This window comes from Lepidochelys olivacea, assembly GCF_965140295.1.
Source record: "Lepidochelys olivacea isolate rLepOli2 genome assembly, chromosome: 2".
NCBI lineage: Eukaryota > Metazoa > Chordata > Testudines > Cheloniidae > Lepidochelys > Lepidochelys olivacea.
The window spans coordinates 202,908,256-202,929,802 of NC_140412.1; the positions used below are offsets into that span (position 1 = coordinate 202,908,256).

General features: G+C 43.6%; 1 protein-coding gene across 1 annotated transcript in view; it reads left to right on the forward strand.

The window, feature by feature from the left end:
* The first annotated feature begins 8,536 nt into the window (after positions 1–8,536).
* Positions 8,537–21,547, forward strand: part of EFHB (EF-hand domain family member B) — a 48,107-nt gene continuing 35,096 nt past the window's right edge. Inside the window, exons 1-8 of the mRNA XM_084619323.1 lie at positions 8,537–8,659; positions 11,377–11,439; positions 12,383–12,526; positions 13,605–13,785; positions 15,076–15,186; positions 16,321–16,450; positions 17,044–17,127; positions 19,334–19,401. Coding sequence (XP_084475449.1) covers positions 8,594–8,659; positions 11,377–11,439; positions 12,383–12,526; positions 13,605–13,785; positions 15,076–15,186; positions 16,321–16,450; positions 17,044–17,127; positions 19,334–19,401 — 847 coding nt within the window. The 5' untranslated portion in view covers positions 8,537–8,593. The remainder of the gene's footprint in view (positions 8,660–11,376; positions 11,440–12,382; positions 12,527–13,604; positions 13,786–15,075; positions 15,187–16,320; positions 16,451–17,043; positions 17,128–19,333; positions 19,402–21,547) is intronic.

A 21,547-nucleotide genomic window follows, 5' to 3' on the forward strand; every position in this document is an offset into this window, starting at 1 on the left:
TGGGGGGTGGGGCCAAGGGATTCGGAATGTGGGAGGGGGCTGCAGGTTGAGGCAGGGGGTTGGAGTACGGGCTCTGGGCTGCGGATGCAGGCTCTGGGCTGGGGCCAGGGATGGGGGGTTTGGGGTACATGAGGGGGCTCCAGGTTTGGGGGCGCTCAGGGCTGGGGTAGGGGGTTGGGGCTTGGGGCTTGGGGTTGGAATGCAGGCTTACCTCGGGCACCTCCCAGTCAGAAGGGCTAAGGCAGGCTCCCTGCCTGTCCTGGCTCTGTGCTGCGCCCCGGAAGCGACCAGCAGGTCTGGCTCTTGGGTGGGGGGGCCAGGAGGCTCCACGTGCTGCTCTCGCCCGCAGGTCAGTTCCCGGCCAATGCGAGTGCAGAGCTGGTGCTCAGGGTGGGGGCAGCGCATGGAGCCCCATGCCCCCATCCCCGCATAAGAGCCAGACCTGCTGGCTGCTTCTGGGGCGCAGCGTGGTGCCAGGACAGCTAGGGACTAGCCTGCCTTAGCCCCGTAGCACCACTGACTGGCCCGGTTGGCGGTGCTGATTGGAGCCACCAGGGTCCCTTTTTGACCGGGAGTTCCAATCGAAAACTGGACACTTGGCAACCCTAGACACAGCTCTGGTCTGTCTACTCTGAGGCTCTTTGTGGAATTTCTCATCACAGACTTCCAGTAATGTGGTGTGGGTGCCATATCCTTGCAGCGACATGGAGGCCATAGCTACTGCAACAGGGAAAGTAACATCGGAGGATTAAATCGAAAGAAACCCACAGAGAAGATGATTTTTGAAGTCATGACACCCACAACTGCCCATATTCACATAAAGTAGGAGGTATGTTATTGAGCTCATCATTAATAAAAATAAATTCATAAAATAAATGTAGTTGATTGATGGTTTGTTTGTTCGTTTGTTTTGAAAAGAGGACATTTCTAGTGTGGAATGAGGGTGAATCCATCAGCAGTGAGGAAACTCAGGCATTTCAATTTCCCAGTTTTGGAAGGTATTGTAGAGAGGGATCAGGTTATTTTTCTATTTTAAAAAGCATCCATTATATGGTGTTTTTATCTAAGAGTCACAAAATCAATTAAAATCTGTTTCCAAGAAATAATCATGTTAAGCACAACACCTTATAATATGGCTGCTTATTTCAAAGTGGTCATGGCTCAATTACATTTATGTACAAACAAAATAAAGTCCAAACTATTAACATATATACTAGGCATTTTAAAAGACAAAATTCACAAAGCTGAAAACAATTGTGAGCCAAATAAGGTGGTAGAAAGAATTTAAACAGAAAAATGTGAATGGTAATTGTGTAATGATTATGAACATTTTACTACATGACCAAAAACCCACAATCCAGAAACAATTCTATGCTAGTTAAAAACCAGCCTGTCTTACAAGGGAAGTGAAAGTAGCTATTTTATCTATAGTGAAAGTAGCTATTTCATAATATACACACACAAATGGGAAAAGGGAAGCTAGAAATTGTAGAACATTTATAAGGGAAGCAAAAGAACACAAGGAGGAATCTATGGCCAGGAGAGTTAAGGACAATAAGGAGGAGGGGTTTTTTTTGTTTTTTTTTAAAGTATATTAACAACAAAAGGAATTGTAATAATAGTATTGGTCCCTTTCTAAATGGAAATGGTAAAAATATCAATGACAATGCGAAGGGGTTCAATAAATATTTCTGTTCTGCATTTGGAAAAAAGCCAAAAGATGTATTCATGTCCTGTGATGATGATGATGATGAAATACTTCCTCTTCCAACAGCAACTAAAGAGGATGTTAAACAGCAGCTAATAAAGTTGCACATTTTTTAAGTCACCAGGTCTGGATAACTTACATCCAAGAGTTCTAAAAAAGAGCTGTCTTAGAAGTTCTCTAGACTATTAATGTTGATTTTCAATAAGCATTAGAACACTGGGAAAGTTCCAGAGGACTGGAAGACAGCTAATGTTGTGCTAATATTTCACAAGGGTAAACAGGAAGACATGGGCAACTGTGGGCCTGTCAGCCTGATGCTGATCTCAGCAAAATAATGGGACAGCTGATACTGGCCTTGATTATTAAAGAATTAAAGGAGAATAATATTAATGCTAATCAACCTGCAATTATGGAACTAGATCTTGTCAAACTAATTTGATTTTTTTAAATTACAAAGTGTGGTTGATAAAAGTTATAGAGTTGATGTAATATACTTAGATTTCTGTAAGCCATATAATTTTGATTGAGAAGCTAGAAGGATACAAAATCAACATGATGCACATTAAATAGATTAAAAACTGGCTAACCTGATAGGTCTCAAAATGTAACTATAAATAGAGAATAGAATGGGTGTTTTTCTAGTGGAGTCCCACAGGGATCAGTTCTTGGCCCTATACTATTTAATATTTTTATCAATGGTCTAGAAGAAAACATAAAAGTCATGACTGATAAAGGGTGTAGAAGATTGGGGGAGTCGTAAATAATGAAGTCTTCGGAGTCAAGGTGGACATAGGCTCCAACTGCAACACTGTGGCCAAAAGGGCTAAGTGATCCTTGGATATATAAACAGGGGAATATTGAGTAGGAGTAGAAATGTTATATTACCTCTGTGTTTGGCACTTGCATAGGTGCTGGAACTAGGGGAGCTGGGGGTGCAGGAGCACCCCCGGTCTTGAAGTGGTTTCCATTATATACAGGGTTTACAGTTTTGTTCAATGGTTTTCGGCATCCCTGTTGACAGAAATAGGAGCCGAAATTAAAAGTGGCCCAGATCTTTCGGTCTTAGGTTCGTCTCCTACCCGTATCTATCACTGGGGGCTTGTAATCTTTACATAAAACTCAAACCAATAAAGGTACAACAGAATTTATTAAGGTGGGGGAGGGGGTGGCAAGAACTCCAGGATAAACAAGGTAAACAGATAATGATCAGGCAAATTACAAAATAAGGCAGGCTGTACCAATAAGGAAACTGAATACAACCAAGTGATGGTTACAGTACCATTTCTGGCAGCTTGATTCACTGATGTCTGCTCCTTAGGGTAGCACAGCACAGCAGGATTGCTGGATCCCTCAGATGGAACCAGGGAACCTGGGACAGGATCAGACGAGTGCTTCTTCAGATAAGTTACTAAAACCCTCCCACTCCCTATGCTGCATTGTTATGTGTGTGGTGAGTGAATCCTATACAGGTGGATCAGGTGTGTGTAGGTAAGTATGACAAGTAACCCTCGTGGGGTGAATGGCCTACCCTCAAACTCAATTACCGAGTTTGTCTCAACCAGACACTACCACTCAGATGGGCAGCCCTGATCTGATCTGAATACTGCCTTATATAGACTTTTGATCACTAGGCAGATTAGGTGATTGACAGCTACTGTCATTTCCCGCCAAAACAGAAAAAACGCCAAACTACAGCTAGGAGGGGACAAGACGGGCTTAAAAGATGGACGCTCAGTTGTCCTTTAGAGGAATTCAAGATGGCCTTATGATTTTATCTCTACACCCCCACCATAAAATTTTTTCCAGCACCCTGGGCACTGGTGCGACTGCTACTGGGATACTGTGTCCAAGTTCTGGTATCCACAATTCAAGAAGGATGGTGAAAAATTGGAGAGGGTTCAGAGAAGAGCCATAAGAATGACTAAAGGGTTGAAAAACATATTTTATAGTAAAAGACACAAGGAGTTCAATCTATTTAGCTTAATGTGAAGGTTAAGAGGTGACTTGATCAGTTTGTAAATCCTACAGGGGTAACAGAATAGAGGGCTTTTTAATCTAGTAGACAAAAGGTCTAACAAGTCCAATGGCTAAAGGCTGAAGCTAGAAAAATTCAGAACTAGAAATAAAGTGTAATTTTTTAATGGTGAGGATAAATAACCATTGGAACAACTTACCAAGGGTCTCCATCATTGATAATTTTTAAATCAATATTGGATTTTTTTTTGAAGATATGTTTTAGTTCAAACCATAGCTATTGGACATGAAGCAGAAATTAATTCAGAAAGGCCTATGGACTTTGTTATGCAGGAGGTAAGACTACAAACGATCACAGTAGTCCCTTCTCCCCTTAAAATCTATTAATTTAATTTATGATTTTGTTGTTAATGAGCCTTTCTGCTGGAGGGTTGGGGCAAACGGATCACAAACCTCCAGGAACATCTGCTTCTTCATGCTAAAGTTCTGGATCCACTGCTGGCCATCCCAAGTCCGCATGATGATGTGATCCCACCAGTCTGTTCCTGTGGCCCTGCCCCAGAAGAACCAGTCTACATAGTGGGAATCTGTGGCTAAGGCAGAAATAGGCATGAGCCGCATCAACAAGTTTGGAGCTGGCATGTCAGTATCCCCCTTAGAGAGGTGCCTTTGGCAGTTCAAAAACTGCCACCAGAAACATTCACCAGCATCTTGCAGATGCTCTGTCTGTGTACTGAAATAGAACGGAGAGCAGGAGATAGAGACATTCTACCAGGTCAGGCTCCATGTTGGCTCTGGCTGCAGGGAGTATGCAGACACAAAATGGTTCTGCTGGAGGTGTTCATGATTTAAAACTACACAGAACATTACTGGTCAACTCCCATGGGACAGGCAGACAAGTGCTCCCACAACCCACTACGGACAAAGGGTTAGGAACGACAGTACCCGCCCACTCTAGTGGGAGTTCTGACTGTGGTCTGCAGAAGGGGGCCTCCAGATCAGCTGAGGTAGAAGCCATGCTCAATAGGCAATTTTTGCCTCTGCTCCTTCTTCCTACCCTTCTTCCTAACAGTATGGCCCTATTTTCAATAAAACCTCCTGGAACTGTGGGTCTTTCCCATCAAGCCAGTGCCATTCCAGTAAACAAAGACATCTATCACTCTATATAAAAATAATTTTGGACAGAAAAAAAGGTCAACGTTACATTTTGCGGCTTAAAAATAACTATGGGTTCAGTTCAAATTGTAGGGGAAATGTTCTGGTCAATTTCCTATTTCATTCAAACCAATTTTCTAGGTTCACACCTGCCAAGGAAAGAGAAGGTAGAAGAAAGAGAGGGGAAAGAGAGGAAAATAGTTAAACAAACAAAACTGTTTTCAGAGAAAGAACAACTAGCCCAGAGCTGGTCATCATAACTTGTAATTTATAGTTTTGGTAGGTGCTCAGTTACTCTAGTAATCTATGCATATAAATGCTTAAATACATTCAAGAGATCTCTTCCTTCAGAAAAGTCTTTTAGATTACCAAATAGATTTCAAATCAGAGGCTTAATAAGATTTTTTTAGGTGACGGAATTATGCTCATGTAATATAATTATACTAACGTAATAAAAGAGGTATAAAAAGTGAAGAAATGGGTGAAGAACCTATTTCCCAAAATATGAGACTAGAGAACTTGACCCTCCAAAGTGTTTTCTCCCCACGAGGGGTGTGAAAGCATTTCTCAATGAAAACAGAAAGCTCCTCAAAAGTGATTGCAATTTCAAAAAGATAAGAATTAATCACTTATATCACAATGTCTTTCCTTACTAGTTGACTTAGAACTGAGAAAAGGTACCAGACTGAAAACATATTTTTGCATAAACACAGAAACTAGGTACAACATGGACAGAGGTAGCACAAGCTTCAAACTATCCAATCAATATGGATTTATTTGAATCACCTCAATGGAGAAAGGAGTAGTTCATTCTCCATGAAAATTCTTTATGTGGTTTCTTGAGCAGTGGAACATGTTCTGCTTTATGTGCAATTAGGCTCAGGTTCAAACCCCATTAGGTGGCCTTGTTGTTGAACATGCTAGCAAGAATACCAGTTGTGATGGTGGTTCTTTTGTTGTAGTCTGAACATTTATCCACTATGAAGTGGTCTGAGATCACCAGTTTATTTCATATAGGTCAATGCTCTGCTATCAGATGATAATACTTCTGAACACCACCAACCTGGGCCAGATCCGATAACTAAATTCAGTGGGTGAAATCCTGACCTAATTCAAGTTAGTGCAAAACTCCCATTGATTTCGGCGTGGTCAGGATTTCACCCAGTGCATGTTTCTCTTTATTTAAAAATTTCCTTCAAGAGTTTAAAGTTTGCTTTGCCAATTTTTTTCCCTTAGGGTCTGATCCAACCCCCCACTGTAGTTAATGCGTAGACTTTCATTGACTTCCATGAAGGTTGGATTGGGCCTTTTGCCGTTTTCGTTATCCTGTACAGTTTTTCTGTCTTTATTTCATTTTTCCATTTCTTTCATTTGTTTCCTTTTTTCTTCACTTTTCTGTCTTTCCTCTCTCCATTTTTTGTCTCTTCTCTGTAAACCCTTTGCTGAAGGCAATGAGTTCAGCTACTTCCTAGCATAGTTTTTGTTTTGCTTAGGAAGCAACATTTCTATATTTTCATAAAGATACTTAATAAATAATAATAATAATAATAATAATAAACCCCTAAGCCATTGTGTAAGAACACAACATTGTCCCCCAAGAGTATCACGTTCTATACAAATTACTAATTTACCCACTATAGCTCCCTAGCGGCTACTATTTTAAAATAAAACCCTCTGCACATTTTTAAAGCTTCCTGAAGGTTACTCAGCAAGTGCTTGAATCCCATCTACCCCAGCACCACAGTCAGAGTGAGAGCTGAGCTGCAAAACCCAGCAGTCATGCTGGATCAGGGAAGTGAAAGGCAGGATTTTAGGTAGTTTCACTTCCTTGATTTTAGCCCTTGTAAGAGAGAGACAGGCGTCAAACTGTGGGGTTGGGGATTTAATGAGTAGTGGTAACATCAAATGCCAAACACTTGCTAAGGGCAGTTTTAGCTACAAAGACCCCGCTGTAACAAAGAACGTCCATTTCCCTCCTGAAATGAAATATGTAGGGTCAGGGTGACCAGATATCCCAATTTATAGGAACAGCCCCAATATTCGGGGCTTTGTCTTATATAGTCTCCTATTATCCTCCACTCCCTGTCCTGATTTTTCACACTGGCTATCTGGTCACCCTATGTAGGGTCCAATTTTCTACTGCAGGAGACAAACTCCCACTGAAGTTAATTTGAGTCAACAAATACTTGGCATTAACTCTAGAATGTCATTTTAAGTTTTGTTGATGTTGCCACCAAATCCATAGTTTGTTGAAGTTACTCAGGGCATTGGGTTGTTTCCCTGTTCCCTTTACATGAGATGTAACAGAAGTGTTATCAGGGAGAGAAAGAAACTAGATCCCTTGACAGTTATTATGCCTTATAATTATAATAAAAGTCACAAGGTTTGGGGGACTAATTAAAAAGAAAGGTTTATTAGTATTTCTAGCATCATGGGCAAAAGAAAAAGGAAGAGTAAAATATATATACACTTAAACAGAAAAACTATTATGACATCTTTTCTGTAAATAAATGCTTCTTCATCCTTATTGAAACCGTTCTATACCAAGAAAAGTTATTAGACTAATAGTTTATCAGCATACATTAGAGCCCTCCTCTTCTTATGTGTTTGCACAGATGATTTGGAAATGCCATCAGTCACCCCTATTTTCCAGGGTGGTATCAGAGAGAAATGGTGCAACCTAACGCTCCAGTCCAAGGCAGTCCAAGTCCTTCAAACCTGTGCCTGTCTTTCCAGGACTCCACTCTCCCTCAGCCTCCTAACACAGAAACAGAAAACATTGATCCTCCAAATGAAGGACATAATGTGAGTTTTCATTTTGTGGAATTATTCCCTCACTTATGTCACAGAGTTTAAGGCACCAGATCATTTAGTCTAACCTCCTGTATATCACAAGTCACCAACACCACCCAGCACAAAACCCAAAGTCTCTCTCCATCTTCCCAATCAACTTACATTTCCCCAGGTTGAAGGGGGGGAGAGCGGCCAGGGTGCTATAGGGGATGCTAGGAGAGGGTTGATGGGGCTCAGGGTGCTATAGGGGATGCTAGGAGAGGGTTGATGGGGCTCAGGGTGCTATAGGGGATTCTGGGAGAGGGTTGATGGGGCTTAGGGTGCTACAGGGGATGTGGGCAGACAGTTAATGTGGTCAGGGCACTGCGGGGGATGCGGGCATTGACAGATGGGGGTCAGGGTGCTGCGGGGGATGTGGACAGAGGGCGGATGGGGTCAGGATGCCACAGGCAATGGGGACAGAGGGTAGATGGGGTCAGGATGCTGTGGGGGATGTGGGCTGAGAGGTCGGGGCACTGCAGGAGATGGGGGCAGAGGGCAGATGGAGTCAGGGAGCTGCGGGGGATGTGGGCAGAGGGCGAAGGGGTTTGGGCGCCGCGGGGGATGCGGGTAGAGGGCAGGAGGGGTCAGGGCGCTGGGCGGTGCCGAATGGGGAAGTGCCTGCGGGGGGTGGGGGACGGGGGACGGGGTGGTGCTGAAGGGGGCGGTGCCGAAGGGGGCCGTGCTCGTGGGGGGCGGGGAAAGTGCTCAGGGGGCGGTGCCGCAGGGGGGCGGTGCTCGTGGGGAGGGGGAGGGGGCAGTGCCGAAGTGGGCGGTGGGCCCGGTCCGCTCGCCGGGGGCTGGTGCCGCCCGCTGCCTGCAGGGGGCGGTGTTGGGCCGAGCGCGTTACCAGGTAACCGGAGAAAACATCCCGCCGGGGCCGCCGCCGCCGCCGCCGCTCAGCCTGCTGGGCCCGGCGCCGCCATGGTCGGGGAGCTGCGGCCCGTGTACCGGGGGCGGTTCTTTGACAGGTTTCCCGAGCTGCCAACAGTGAGTCCCTCTGGGGCCCTCTCCCTGTCTGTGTCTTCGTGTCCCGCTTTCTCTGTCCGTGTGTCCCTCTGTGTCCGTCTGTCTGCGTCCATGTGTCGGCCCGTGTGTGTCCCCCGAGTCCGTGTGTCCCTGTGTCTGTCTGTGTCTTTCTGTCTCTCTGCCTTTCTCCATGTGTCCGTCTGTCCCTCTGCCACTGGGCGCTCTCTGTGTGTCCGTCCTTCTGTCCCTGTCTGTCAGAGTAGCAGCCGGGTTAGTCTGTATTCGCAAAAAGAAAAGGAGGACTTGCGGCACCTTAGAGACTAACCAATTTATTAGAGCATAAGCTTTCCTGGGCTACAGCCCACTTCATCGGATGCATTCAGTGGAAAATATGGTGGGGAGATATATATATAGAGAGAGAACATGAAACAATGGGTGTTACAAAACACACTGTAACAAAAGAGTGATCACTTAAGGTGAGCTATTACCAGCGGGGGGGGGGGGGCATTTTGTAGTGATAATCAAGGTGGGCCATTTCCAGCAGTTGACAAGAACATCTGAGGAGGGGGGGAGAAATAAACATGGGGAAATAGTTTTACTTTGTGTGATGACCCATCCACTCCCAGTCTTTATTCAAGCCTAAGTTAATTGTATCCAGTTTGCAAATTAATTCCAATTCAGCAGTCTCTCGTTGGAGTCTGTTTTTGAAGTTTTTTTGTTGAAGAATTGCCACTTTTAGGTCTGTAATCAAGTGACCAAAGAGATTGAAGTGTTCTCCACCTGGTTTTTGAATGTTATAATTCTTGACGTCTGATTTATGTCCATTTATTCTTTTACGTAGAGACTGTCCGGTTTGCCCAATGTACATGGCAGAGGGGCATTGCTGGCACATGATGGCATATATCACATTGGTAGATGTGCAGGTGAACGAGCCTCTGATAGTGTGGCTGATGTGATTAGGCCCTATGATGGTGTCCCCTGAATAGATATGTGGGCACAGTTGTCAACGGGCTTTGTTGCAAGGATAGGTTCCTGGGTTAGTGGTTCTGTTGTGTGGTGTGTGGTTGCTGGTGAGTATTTGCTTCAGGTTGGGGGGCTGTCTGTAAGCAAGGACTGGCCTGTCTCCCAAGATCTGTGAGAGTAATGGGTCCTCCTTCAGGATAAGTTGTAGATCCTTGATGGTGCGTTGGAGAGGTTTTAGTTGGAGGCTGAAGGTGATGGCTAGTGGTGTTCTGTTATTTTCTTTGTTGGGCTTGTCCTGTACTAGGTGACTTCTGGGTACTCGTCTGGCTCTGTCAATCTGTTTCTTCACTTCAGCAGGTGGGTATTGTAGCTGTAAGAATGCTTGAGATCTTGTAGGTGTTTGTCTCTGTCTGAGGGGTTGGAGCAAATGTGGTTGTATCATAGAGCTTGGCTGTAGACAATGGATCGTGTGGTGTGGTCTGGATGAAAGCCGGAGGCACGTAGGTAGGAATAGCGGTCAGTAGGTTTCTGGTATAGGGTGGTGTTTATGTGACCATCGCTTATTAGCACCATAGTGTCCAGGAAGTGGATCTCTTGTGTGGACTGGTCCAGGCTGAGGTTGATGGTGGGATGGAAATTGTTGAAATCATGGTGGAATTCCTCAAGAGCTTCTTTTCCATGGTCCAGATGATGAAGATGTCATCAATATAGCGCAAGTAGAGTAGGGGCATTAGGGGACGAGAGCTGAGGAAGCGTTGTTCCAAGTCAGCCATAAAAATGTTGGCATACTGTGGAGCCATGCGGGTACCCATAGCAGTGCTGCTGATTTGAAGGTATACATTGTCCCCAAATGTGAAATAGTTGTGGGTGAGTACAAAGTCAAAAAGTTCAGCCAGCAGCTTTGCCATGACATTGTCGGGGATACTGTTCCTGAAGACTTGTAGTCCATCTTTGTGTGGAATGTTGGTGTAGAAGGCTTCTACATCCATAGTGGCCAGGATGGTGTTTTCAGGAAGATCACCGATGGATTGTAGTTTCCTCAGGAAGTCAGTGGTGTCTCGAAGATAGCTGGGAGTGCTGGTAGTGTAGGGCCTCAGGAGGGAGTCTATCTACATAGCCAGACAATCCTGCTGTCAGGGTGCCAATGCCTGAGATGATGGGGCGTCCAGGATTTCCAGGTTTATGGATCTTGGGTAGCAGATAGAATACCTCTGGTCGGGGTTCCAGGGATGTGTCTGTGTGGATTTGTTCTTGTGCTTTTTCAGGGAGTTTCTTGAGCAAATGGTGTAGTTTCTTTTGGTAACCCTTAATGGGATCAGAAGGTAATAGCTTGTAGAAAGTGGTGTTGGAGAGCTGCCTAGCAGCCTCTTGTTCATATTCCAACCTATTCTGTGTCTCCTTGTCCACCCCCTTCTCCCGGTAGTTAATCTATAACCTTCCGCCTACTCTCCAGCACCCAGGGGTTTCTCAGGGTGACCCGGCGGGTGCTGCTCACTGCTGTTCCTCGAGCCAGAGCTCGGCTCAAATTTTGGGGACTCTGGGGTCTGTGAGGGGGACTCCTGGTGAGTGATAGTTCCTGGGGCAGAGAGGCTGGGTTTGTATATTCATTTTATTTCTGTTCCCCCCCCTTTATTAAAATAAGGTTTTGTCATAATGTCGCTAAGGCAGGACCAGGCAAAATTCCCTGCAAGGTTTAAAATGCTGATCCTGCTGGCCAGCTCCTACTGCTGATATGTGCTGTGGTCTCTGCATTATTTTTTGTTTTCATTATTTAGGCAGGAAAACTGATCCCAATTGGAGATACAGCTGCCAGTTGTCTGACTGAAATTTTTCCGAGGGTGAGTGTACTAGTGTGTGTTGGGACAGTACATCACGTCTCCTAGCAGAGACATTGAGACATAAATATAATAAACAAATTAAGTCTCTGCCCACAGTTTAGCCTGATTCTCCTCTCAGACTGTCTACACTAGGGGTTTTATGTAACAATTTCCCACTCTTGCTAAAACTGGCTCAGCTGGACTGGCGTTAGCAATATTGGCAGCCCTAGCACAGAGAAGGTTCTGCAGCCCCTGTTAATTTTAACACGGGTGTCATGTAGCCCAGCTCAGAGCTACAAATAAACGATAGGAATAGTGACAGCCATAGTAGCTGCCACCATTGGTAGAACTGAACTGCTAGTAACAACAGGGGAAATAATTTCAAGTGTGAATAAGGCCTCACTTATACCTGTTTTAAACCAGTGTAAATCAACTGATGTTACTTCTGATATATAGCAGCGTAACCAAGAGGAGAATCAGGCCTAAGAGATTTTTGTCCATCTCTTCTTTTCTTGAAATGCAAGAACTTAAATGATTTTCCATGTAGTTCAATAAATTGTGTCCCGAGACCAGCTGATGCCCTCACAAAACACTGTGCACATTTCTACTCTATAAAATCTGCCATGTTTAAACACCTTTTCCATCCATGGTATAATGTGATTTGGTCTTGCCTGTATGGACTAGGACCAAACTGTGTTATAAACAGGTTAGGGTACTGTGCTTTATTGCTTACAGAGATAATATTACTCCTCTTGATGGAGATCATTCTTCCCTTTGAAAAAACTGTGCTTTTGGTTGATGATCCTGCAGGTGAAGAGGATGGTGGTGGGATGTACAGGAAAATACCATGGAACAGATTAGCTGACATACTCTTCTGATGACAAGCATGTCTCTAATGGGAGGAACAAGGAAAAAGCTAATAAGTCACTGTTTCCTGTAAAATTGTTTTTCCGTTGTCTTACAGCCTATTACACCACCTGTTGTGAGAAAGTTTCTCAATTCTACAAGTCCAGCTCCTGGTGCTGAAAGAATATTCTATGGCAGAGCAAACGATCCTGATATTGCAGTTCATTTGACACATGGCATTAGCTCCCAGTCTTCACTGAGTGTAAGAATCTGAATTTTTTGTGTGTTTAAAAATAGTCCCAAATAGCGTGTATTGATCTGTAACTTGGTTCTGCCCAGCCATAACTGAGTGTATATAGCTGGTGTATGAGAGGGTACACATTCCTAATGACAAATGCTCTAAACATCCTCTCAGCTGCTAACATGTATCTATGACCAACACCTCAATCCCCATATAAAGAATAGAGACAAGTCTCTCACTCAGTGGCACAATCTACCCACCCATACCTTTCAGTTGTTCAACCCTCTTGCTCCCTCCAAACCCCCCTACAGTTAATATTATTATCTATGTATTTATTATTGGCTTAGCCTTAAGGGGATGCTAAGTGTGCTATGCTGTGACTTTTCAGTATTACAGTGGGTTGTCTGAATTCTGAAGTTAATCAAAGGAATTTTAATTGTGAAATAAATAGAAAGACATTTAAAAACCAGAAATTTTTATTTAATTACATTTTACAGTAGCAAGCTTCATTATTCATTCCAATTTCTAGTTCTTTAACACACCCTCCCCCCGCACAACATTTTTACTACTTTCTCCCTGACTGGTTTCAGAGATAAAATATTGATCATGTTAACGAACTGACTTAATACCTCAGAACAGCACTCACTGTTCAGGAGCACTGTCAAATTAGCTAATTTTCTTTTCTTGGTTTTGGTCTTTGCTAACTAAAAGTGATACTTTTGATATCCTATTGTACTCAAGGTGTACACATAATTTCAGAAATAATATTTGTGATATTACATTTTAGAAACTAAGGGCAAAATTCTGTGAATTTTGCAAATGAACAAGTGGAAGAACACGCATGTAAAAATAGAATTCTGTATCAAAAAATCTATCTAACTTGTAGCTTGGCATTAATTGCTGATGCTAAGTGTCAGTAAGTGTACAAGTAAGTCAGTGTACTAGTGTTTTATAGTATATTTGGTGAAAGTAATGCTCATTTAAGCACTCCTACTATTAAATCTTTGTTGAGAAGTGGGCAGAGACAACTATTTTTTTATTCTGAATTAGAGAGATTTTGCTGTGTCTCTGCCACTCATACTATGTGTGATTCCTTCAGGCTGGCTTCTTGACAAATCCACCTCGAAAAACTCGGTTTCAACAAAAATTTGAAGAAAGAAAAGAAGCTCTGTATTTAAGAAATCGCCAAGCGCCCCTGGGGAGGTCACATGATCAAACTTCAATGTTACCTAAAAGCATGGATGTGACTACCACCACTTTTGGAACAACAATCATCAGAGGTAACACACTTAGTGTTAAAATGTATTGTTGTTGAATACATGGTAATTTATCATTTAACATGGGATTCAGGAAGTTACATAAATAATAAGCATTATTCTTTAAAACAATTCCTGTTTAGAATAGAAAAGAAATACTAATCACAACTGCTAATTACAAAAAAGAGCATATAAGTAATAAAAATGTATTAACTAAAATACTCAAAAATCAAGAAAACACAGGAAGGATAAGGATTTCTGTCTCTCCCTAAACTTGCTGATTTTCTGAGATTGGTGCAGATTTCAGGGGATCCGCTAGAGGCCAGGATTGATCATACAGAGGAGTGGTTCTTAAACTTTTCTTTTGTGGACCACTTGAAAATTGCTGAGGGTCTCGGTGGACCACTTAATGATCTTTCCAAATGTTGTTTGTACCATTAGCTAACTACTGTAAAGCGCTTTGGATAAAAGCACTATATAAAAAAAACTTAATAATAAACTTTTTTTGTTGTACAAATAAAATCACACAACTCGTATTTTAATATCAGGAGTCTTACCTTTCTAATGTGATGGCTGTGCCCCCTCTCCCACCACCGCAGCAGCCTCCAAGCTGGGGCTGGTAAGGAGGGGGGGGTCTCTCTCCACCGCCGCACCAGCCCCTGAGCTGGGGCTAGGAAGGAGGGGGGTCTCTCCCCTGCTACAACAGCCACAGAGCTAAGGCTAGGAAGGAGGGCTGTCTCTGTCCATCAGCCGCAGCCCTGGAGCTGAGGAAAGTCACCTCTTTCTCTGGCCGCCGCAGTCCTGCACGTCCCAAATTCCCCCCACCCGCTCTTCTCACCCCACTGCCCCCTTCCTCCTATACCCCGCAAGGCCACCACATCACCTTACATGTGCATCTTCGCCAGGGTCCAGCCACCTAACTAGTGGAGCCACACCTGCGCGGCTCCACTAATTAGGTGGGTGGCCCTTCATTCTCTCGTGTGCGACTGCCCAGGCGCGCACCATAGAGGGAATTATCTGAATGGAGCTCGCGGACCACCGGTAGTCTGCAGACCACAGTTTGAGAACCTCTGATATAGAGGCCTAGGACCTTGAAGTCCCATCTCAGCCCCCTGCAGCTCTCCCCCATCCCATTTCATCATGGCTGTGTTCATGGAAAGCTGCCTGAGTAAAACTTAGATAGTAAATATTATATTGCCAAAGTATTAAGTGGTATCTTCCAGTAAGACACTGTTAAAATAAGACTTTTCCTGCATATTGAATTTTTAAGAAAGATTTTATTACCATATTCATTAGTATTTGTTCACTTTGCAGATACACCTGGTGGAAAGGTTATAAATCCACCAAAAACCTTTGAGGAAGTAGATAATGAAGCAAAAGAAGGACATGAATTGTATGTTGTGACACACAATGATTACAATGTAGGTGAGTAAGATCAAGGGCTGGTGATCAGTAATACAAAAAGTCTAAATATGTATAAAGCTAGTTATAGCTTTTTGATGCTTTACAGTACATAACATACTGTATTTATTCATTGAGATATAAATTAATATGAAGCAAAAAAGTTACAGTACTTTCAAAAAATCATTTTTTGGGAAGGGGATTCTATCATGGAAATACTAATATATATGTACAAATAAGACAACAAAATAGATTTGTAAAACTGTAGCTCCTTTAATTGATAATAATGATTAATTGATGATTAATGAGCAAGTATTAGAGCTTAGAAAAGGAGATTAGGAGTCAGGACATCTGGGTTCTCCTCTCAATTCTGTGATTTATGCTCGGAGCTTCAATTTACCTGTGTATAAAGAAGGTAGAATAAATAATGTTTTGTATTCCACTGGCATCCACATTTTCGTATATGCTGGCCAAACATATAAGAAGGCACAAGCACTGCCACAAAGAGCTTGCTGTCTAAGAAGATAAGTGACATATGCAGGGAGGTGGAGTGAGATAAAAGTGCAAAGCAAGATTCTCTATTTCCTTTAAGACACATATGCACCTCCCATATTCTGGCTCCAGCCAGGGGCCAGCTTTAAATTGTGCTAGTTTGTAATGGGACTCCGTTTACCCCTATGTTGGAGGTTGTGATGGGGATAACAGAGAGTCATTCTAGTACCACTTTGCTGCTGGAAGTATTCACTGAGATCTGTTTCCATCCCCTTTACTACCTCTCTACACCACTAGAGCAGCATAAGAAGTCAACAGCACAAGAGAGAATCTGTCCCATTCAGATGGAATGTATACACTTTTAAAAACAATAAATTTCAACTATCCCCATCAATGATGATGGATTATATAGAACTTGTATGCTGTAATGCAGCCAGATGAAACTTTTAATGTAAAACAAGCAGTGGAAAATGTTTTCCTGAAAGTGTCAAATGAGGTTCTTTCAAAAGCAGATTGTAGAGAGGTGCAATAAACCAGATGAAATCAGAATTTCAAAGATTTGTTTTTGTTTCTTCATAGAATTGCAGGAGGTAAAGTATTTATTCCAGTATATTTTCCCAGTCAATGTATTTCACACAGAATAACAGAAAACATTTGCTTCCACAGGGGAAGCAATAAACAGGAAATATGAGCCATCAACGTTCAACAAATATCATGTCTATGGAAAAGAAACACCTCACTTTAATGATGGACGAAAAGTATCCAAATCTTTATGCTGGCTTTACAATCTCCAATTGTAAGTTACAATGGATAGTAATAGGTTGTGTGCCTGATTTGCCAAGCCAGGCCTTTATGATTGAATGTAGTTTTACATCTGCAATGAATCACACCCAAAATTCCTTTATTTTTTTCCTGGAAATTCGTTATAGCTAAGAAATTGTGCCTACCCGTATATCAGCTTTTACTCTTTTGTGGAGGGGATGGTTCTGTGACCCTAGTGTCTTCTCCAACTAGTATGATGAGTAGTAGAGGATGCTGAGCAGTTATGCTCTTGTTTTGTAGCCTGCGGAGAAAGATTTTCACTTAGGTGCACAAATAAAACTGATATATGCCAGTGTGAGATTTTGGAAGGGCAAATGAGACATGTTATGGATGCTCCTGCTGCTCTCCTATTTGCAAATTAATTCTAAATGTTAATATATTTTAAAAGTTGGGGAAAAGCACTATGAAAATATACATTAAAATTAGGTTTCTAAATACAAACCAAATAAATCTTTGTTTTCAAAACAGGAAGTTTGTAGGTTGGAGTACTTTCTTATTTCTGTTTCCTACAAATTATAATGCCGTCATTTAGCAACCATATCTGACAATTATTTTCCAATTTTGTAGAAAGAAAGCAGCAAAAATAGTGTCCAAAAGAAGTGATGATTTCAAGGAAAAATTTCAGCCTCAGCTTGGAAAAGTCCTTGATCCGTAAGTGAAGAGATATTTTCCAAGGATGTAATTATCCAGACCTTGTGCAAGGCCCTCAGCATTCTCAAGCCCTATATTGTCCCATTGTGGGGCTAGGGAAAACTGGTGGTGTGGCTGGGCATGGGTGCCACTGACCCCAGTATGCTGGAGAGGGGGGCTTTTCACCAGCCCTAAAGAAACCGGTATGGAGAGGAGTTATCGGTGGAGGACCTAGGATGGGGCTAAAAGATTTGCATTTATGGGAATGCAGCTTTTATTTCATCCATTAGGCTTTAATAATGGTCACTGGGGGGCTGCATTGCAGCCTTGCCGTCTGTTGATAGGTTGGGAGCTGGATTCCATCCCTCCCCAAATCCCAAAATTCTCCACAAAAAGACAGGTTAATTGGGATTTGAACATGGGAGGAAGAGGAGAGAAGAGTGAATTTCACTTTAAATGATCAATGATTTTTCACTGAATTGAAAAAGTAAATAGGTGTCCGTAACTGCAAAAAGCACTTCCTCTTTTTTCTGTATAGAATATATACAATATTAATCTAAGAAGGCCTAAATCCATCTCGTTTGGAGCACATTTGAACAATGCTGTAAAGAAATTTACTATCCCTCTTTTTAAGGGACTTTTAAGAAATTTAGGCCCTGATTCAGGCCCTAATTTGAGAAAATAAGGCCCTAAAACGTGCACTTAACTTTAAACATAGGCTTTCGTGTTTTGCTGAATTGGGGCCTAAATGTGTATCTTAAAAATAAATGTATTGCAGATTAGTGTGTGCCACTTCCTATGTGTGGTGGTGTCTGACATGTCTGGCTTCTGCAGCCTTTCCTGAGCTTCCAAAGTTTGAGGGAACTGGCATTCCTAGTCTGTAGAGAGAGGGATGGGAAGGTGAATTAACTGTTTGTTAGTACCTCCATTGACACTAATTTTGATTATATGTTTGCATTACCAATATTCCCATTTTCCCTCCATAGAAAACCCAGCTGGTTGTCTGCATGGGAAAAGGTTGTGTGGCCAGGCAATGGAGGAGTTGAGGGCAAATTGTTTAGCAGCATGTTCTCCTCTAGCAGGAATTAAAATCCACTGAGTTGATGCTGCTTGAAGCACCACCAACTACCCTTAAACTTTCCAAGCCCCATTGTAGGGGTTACAGAATGGATCGCTTGAACATTCAGCTAATGGCAGCATGGCCGGAGCCAGCTGTGTTGTTATTTCTGGAGGAGCCTGAAAAACTCTCCATGCAGCTGCCTGGGGTTTTGCAGGGGTTGGCACCAGGAATTCTCAGTCTCCACTTGTTTTTGTAGACCCTCCTCTTATCCTATCCACATCCCATCAGTAATGCAGAAAAGGTGAGAGGGTGAGAATGCAGCCAAATAGCTACACATCAAAAACCTTGGGGCTGTTGATTATTGTGCTCCTATGTGTGGAAGGGGAACATAGGTGCCTTTCTTGTTTATGATGGAGATTTGTGGTTCATATAGTAAATATATAGCTATTAAACTAAGAGTTAAAGAAGAATATTAATTTGTTTTTACATTTTGAAGGAATATGTTGAAGCAGCTATTTATGTTAAATAATCCTAAACAAATAAATATTTAGTATCATCAATAAATGTTGGCTTTAGTTAATAAAATAGGGTCAAATTTTCCAGATGGATATTGCCTTGGCTTCTGTTGTTGTAGGCACAGAACTGCAAAAATCAGAAAACTTTAGAAAATCTTATCTGTCACGTGATGAATATACTTTCTCTAGTTAATAACTGTTTAATTGTAGGTGTTATTTTGACTAGAGATCCGATTCACCATAGATATAAAGTGTTATTTGACAGATACACTAAAAAGACTTTACACTTGCATTTCTTTTGTCCGATAAATAGAAAAATAACTTGTTTGGGTCACAGGATTTTTTCCCTCAGAAAATATAAACATCGAATTCAAAGACATTAGAAGTCTGCTATACAGTATTTTTGACAATTGGTATTTTACACTAAAACAGGGTTTGTAAAAGAAAGGAATCATCAGTAGTGGCAGCTTTGATTCATGTAAAAAAGTACCAGTGAACAAGTTTCAGGGGAAGTCTGCTGAATGGAGCTTTCTTTATTCTTTGGTTATAGTATGGGTAGAGAGATGATAGATTAATTTTTCACAATTAGAATGTAGCATGCATTTTGATCAGTAATAACACACTTAACTAGCACACTTCTTCTCATTGACAGCATAGCAGAAACTATGAACGTTCCACCAGACCATACATTTGGAATGTTTCTTCGTCCTGATGAGTTTGGTAAATATACTAGTGGCCTGTTTAAAATCTTATTTAGTTAGTAGGATTATTTTGAAGTGATGACTACAAGCTCTGTAATGCAGTGATTTTCTAAGTGCTTTTACACAGTTAAAAAACTACCTTGAGAAAGGCCTAGCTTAGTGACACTACATTTTAGAAAGGGATTTCAGGTATTAATGAAAAAGGCGCTAGAGTCAGAAGTGAATCCTTAGATTTGAGGTGGATGCTACTTAAATAAATAATAATAGTCTCAGAAAGCATGCATACCTCACTGTAAACAAAAGGGAAGGAGAAAGGAAACCAGTAAAATAGAGGGTATGGCTAAATGACAAGCTTCAAAAGGTTGCTCAATGCAAATAGACATCCTTCAGAAAATGGAAATCCAGCCCAAGTGAAACCAACAAAAAGGAGCATGAGCTACAAGTTATATGTAAGAAGGAAATTAGGAGAATTTGACAAGCAAATAGCTGAATGCTTGAAAACAAACATCAAAACATTCTTTAAATGTTCCAGAAATAGGCAGCTAGCAAAAGAATTGGTGGTTCTTCTTCGAGCGCGTGTTCATGTCCATTCCACATTAGGTGTGCATGCGCTGTGTGCACGAGCATTTGAAACTTTTTCCCTTAGCGACTCCCGGCGGGCCAGCGGGGCCCCCCAAGTGGAGCCACTGCACCGTGCATATATACCCCTGCCAGCCCGACCCCCTCCAGTTCCTTCTTACCATCTGTAGCAGCGTTGGAACAACCTCTCTCACTCTCTTTCTCTCTCATAGAAGAGCAGTCCGTTAGCCTTCAGAGTAGCTGTTTATCAGTTAGTTAACATAACTTTATTGTGGACACTAAAGTGATTAGGTGCTTGCAGGCTTCCAGCACCCGCCCCGGGCTGTGGGGCATGCCACAGGCCCACGGCTTCAAGGCTTGCGCCACGTGCTGCAAACGTATGCCAGTTAGTGACCCCCACGACTCGTGTCTACGTTGCCTGGGAGACGGACATCAAACTGAACGGTGTAGGATTTGCAAGGCGTTTAAGCCAAGAACAAGGAAAGAGAGAGACTTTCGTTTAAAGCAGCTGTTGATGGAGGCCGCATTGCAGCCACTGGGCCCGGAACGCCCGATGCCGGCTCCGGCTTCCTCGGTGCGTAGTGCCCCGGAGCCATCAAGAGACCTGGTACCGGCTAAGCACCGTAAACTGTTGGCCCCAGAGCGCCAGACTAGGCCCCAGCACCGCTCGTCCTCCCCAGTGCGGCCCCCAGCACAGCTGAAAGGAAGGAGCGGTCATTTCCTGCACAGGAGGCCGGCACCTCCCAAGACTCTGAGCGCCGATAAGAGCGGGAAGGCCACGGTATCAGCGCTGACACCAGTGGTCCCAGCAGCACAAGCCTCACCGAGCCCAGACCTAAGTAAGCTCAGTGGGGACGATGGGCTCGAGGGCATAACAGATCAGCCCTCCATGCCTGGCACCTTTGAGGCTGCAAAGGACCTCATCAAGCTGTCGGCGGCGAGCCCCCTCCCGTATGGGGAGAACCCTCCGGCACCCATGCCTTGGGTGCCGTCGAGGGGAAGCCAGCAATAGTGTGCCGCTCGAGGACACCGTCCTGGCACCGCTCCCGGAGTTGGTCCTGGTCGAGCTCTGACTCCACGGACTCACAGTTGCCAGCGGCCCAGAAGGAGATCGTGGCACCAGGAGTGGGTCGGCGCGAGGAAGCACAGGAAAGGGCACACAGTTCTCTGGCACCACCCAGAGACCAGCACCGGGAGGAGTTGAGACGGCCCTCGCCAGAGGACTCCCACAGACGGTCCAGGTCCAGGGAATGCCGGCACCGGTCCTGGTCCAGATCCCGGTCCCAGGGATACCTGTACTGCTCCCACTCCAGCTCAGCCAGGAGCCGCTCGTCCTCCCGCTGGCGCAGATCGTTGGCACCGCCGTGGCCGTCGCGATCAGCGTCGCCGCAGTCCGGCACCGACTCCAGCCGCTATAGCTACCCGCACCGGGGCCCGGACAACAGGAACCCTCAGGTGGGCTGGCAACCCCAGTGGTGGCCGCCAGGCCATTGGCCCTTCTGGACCCCTGGGACTATCAGGAGCACCAAAGGGCCCCATCCAGGGCAAGTTACTCGGTGCAGCGGTCCCAGTCCCCGCACAGATGC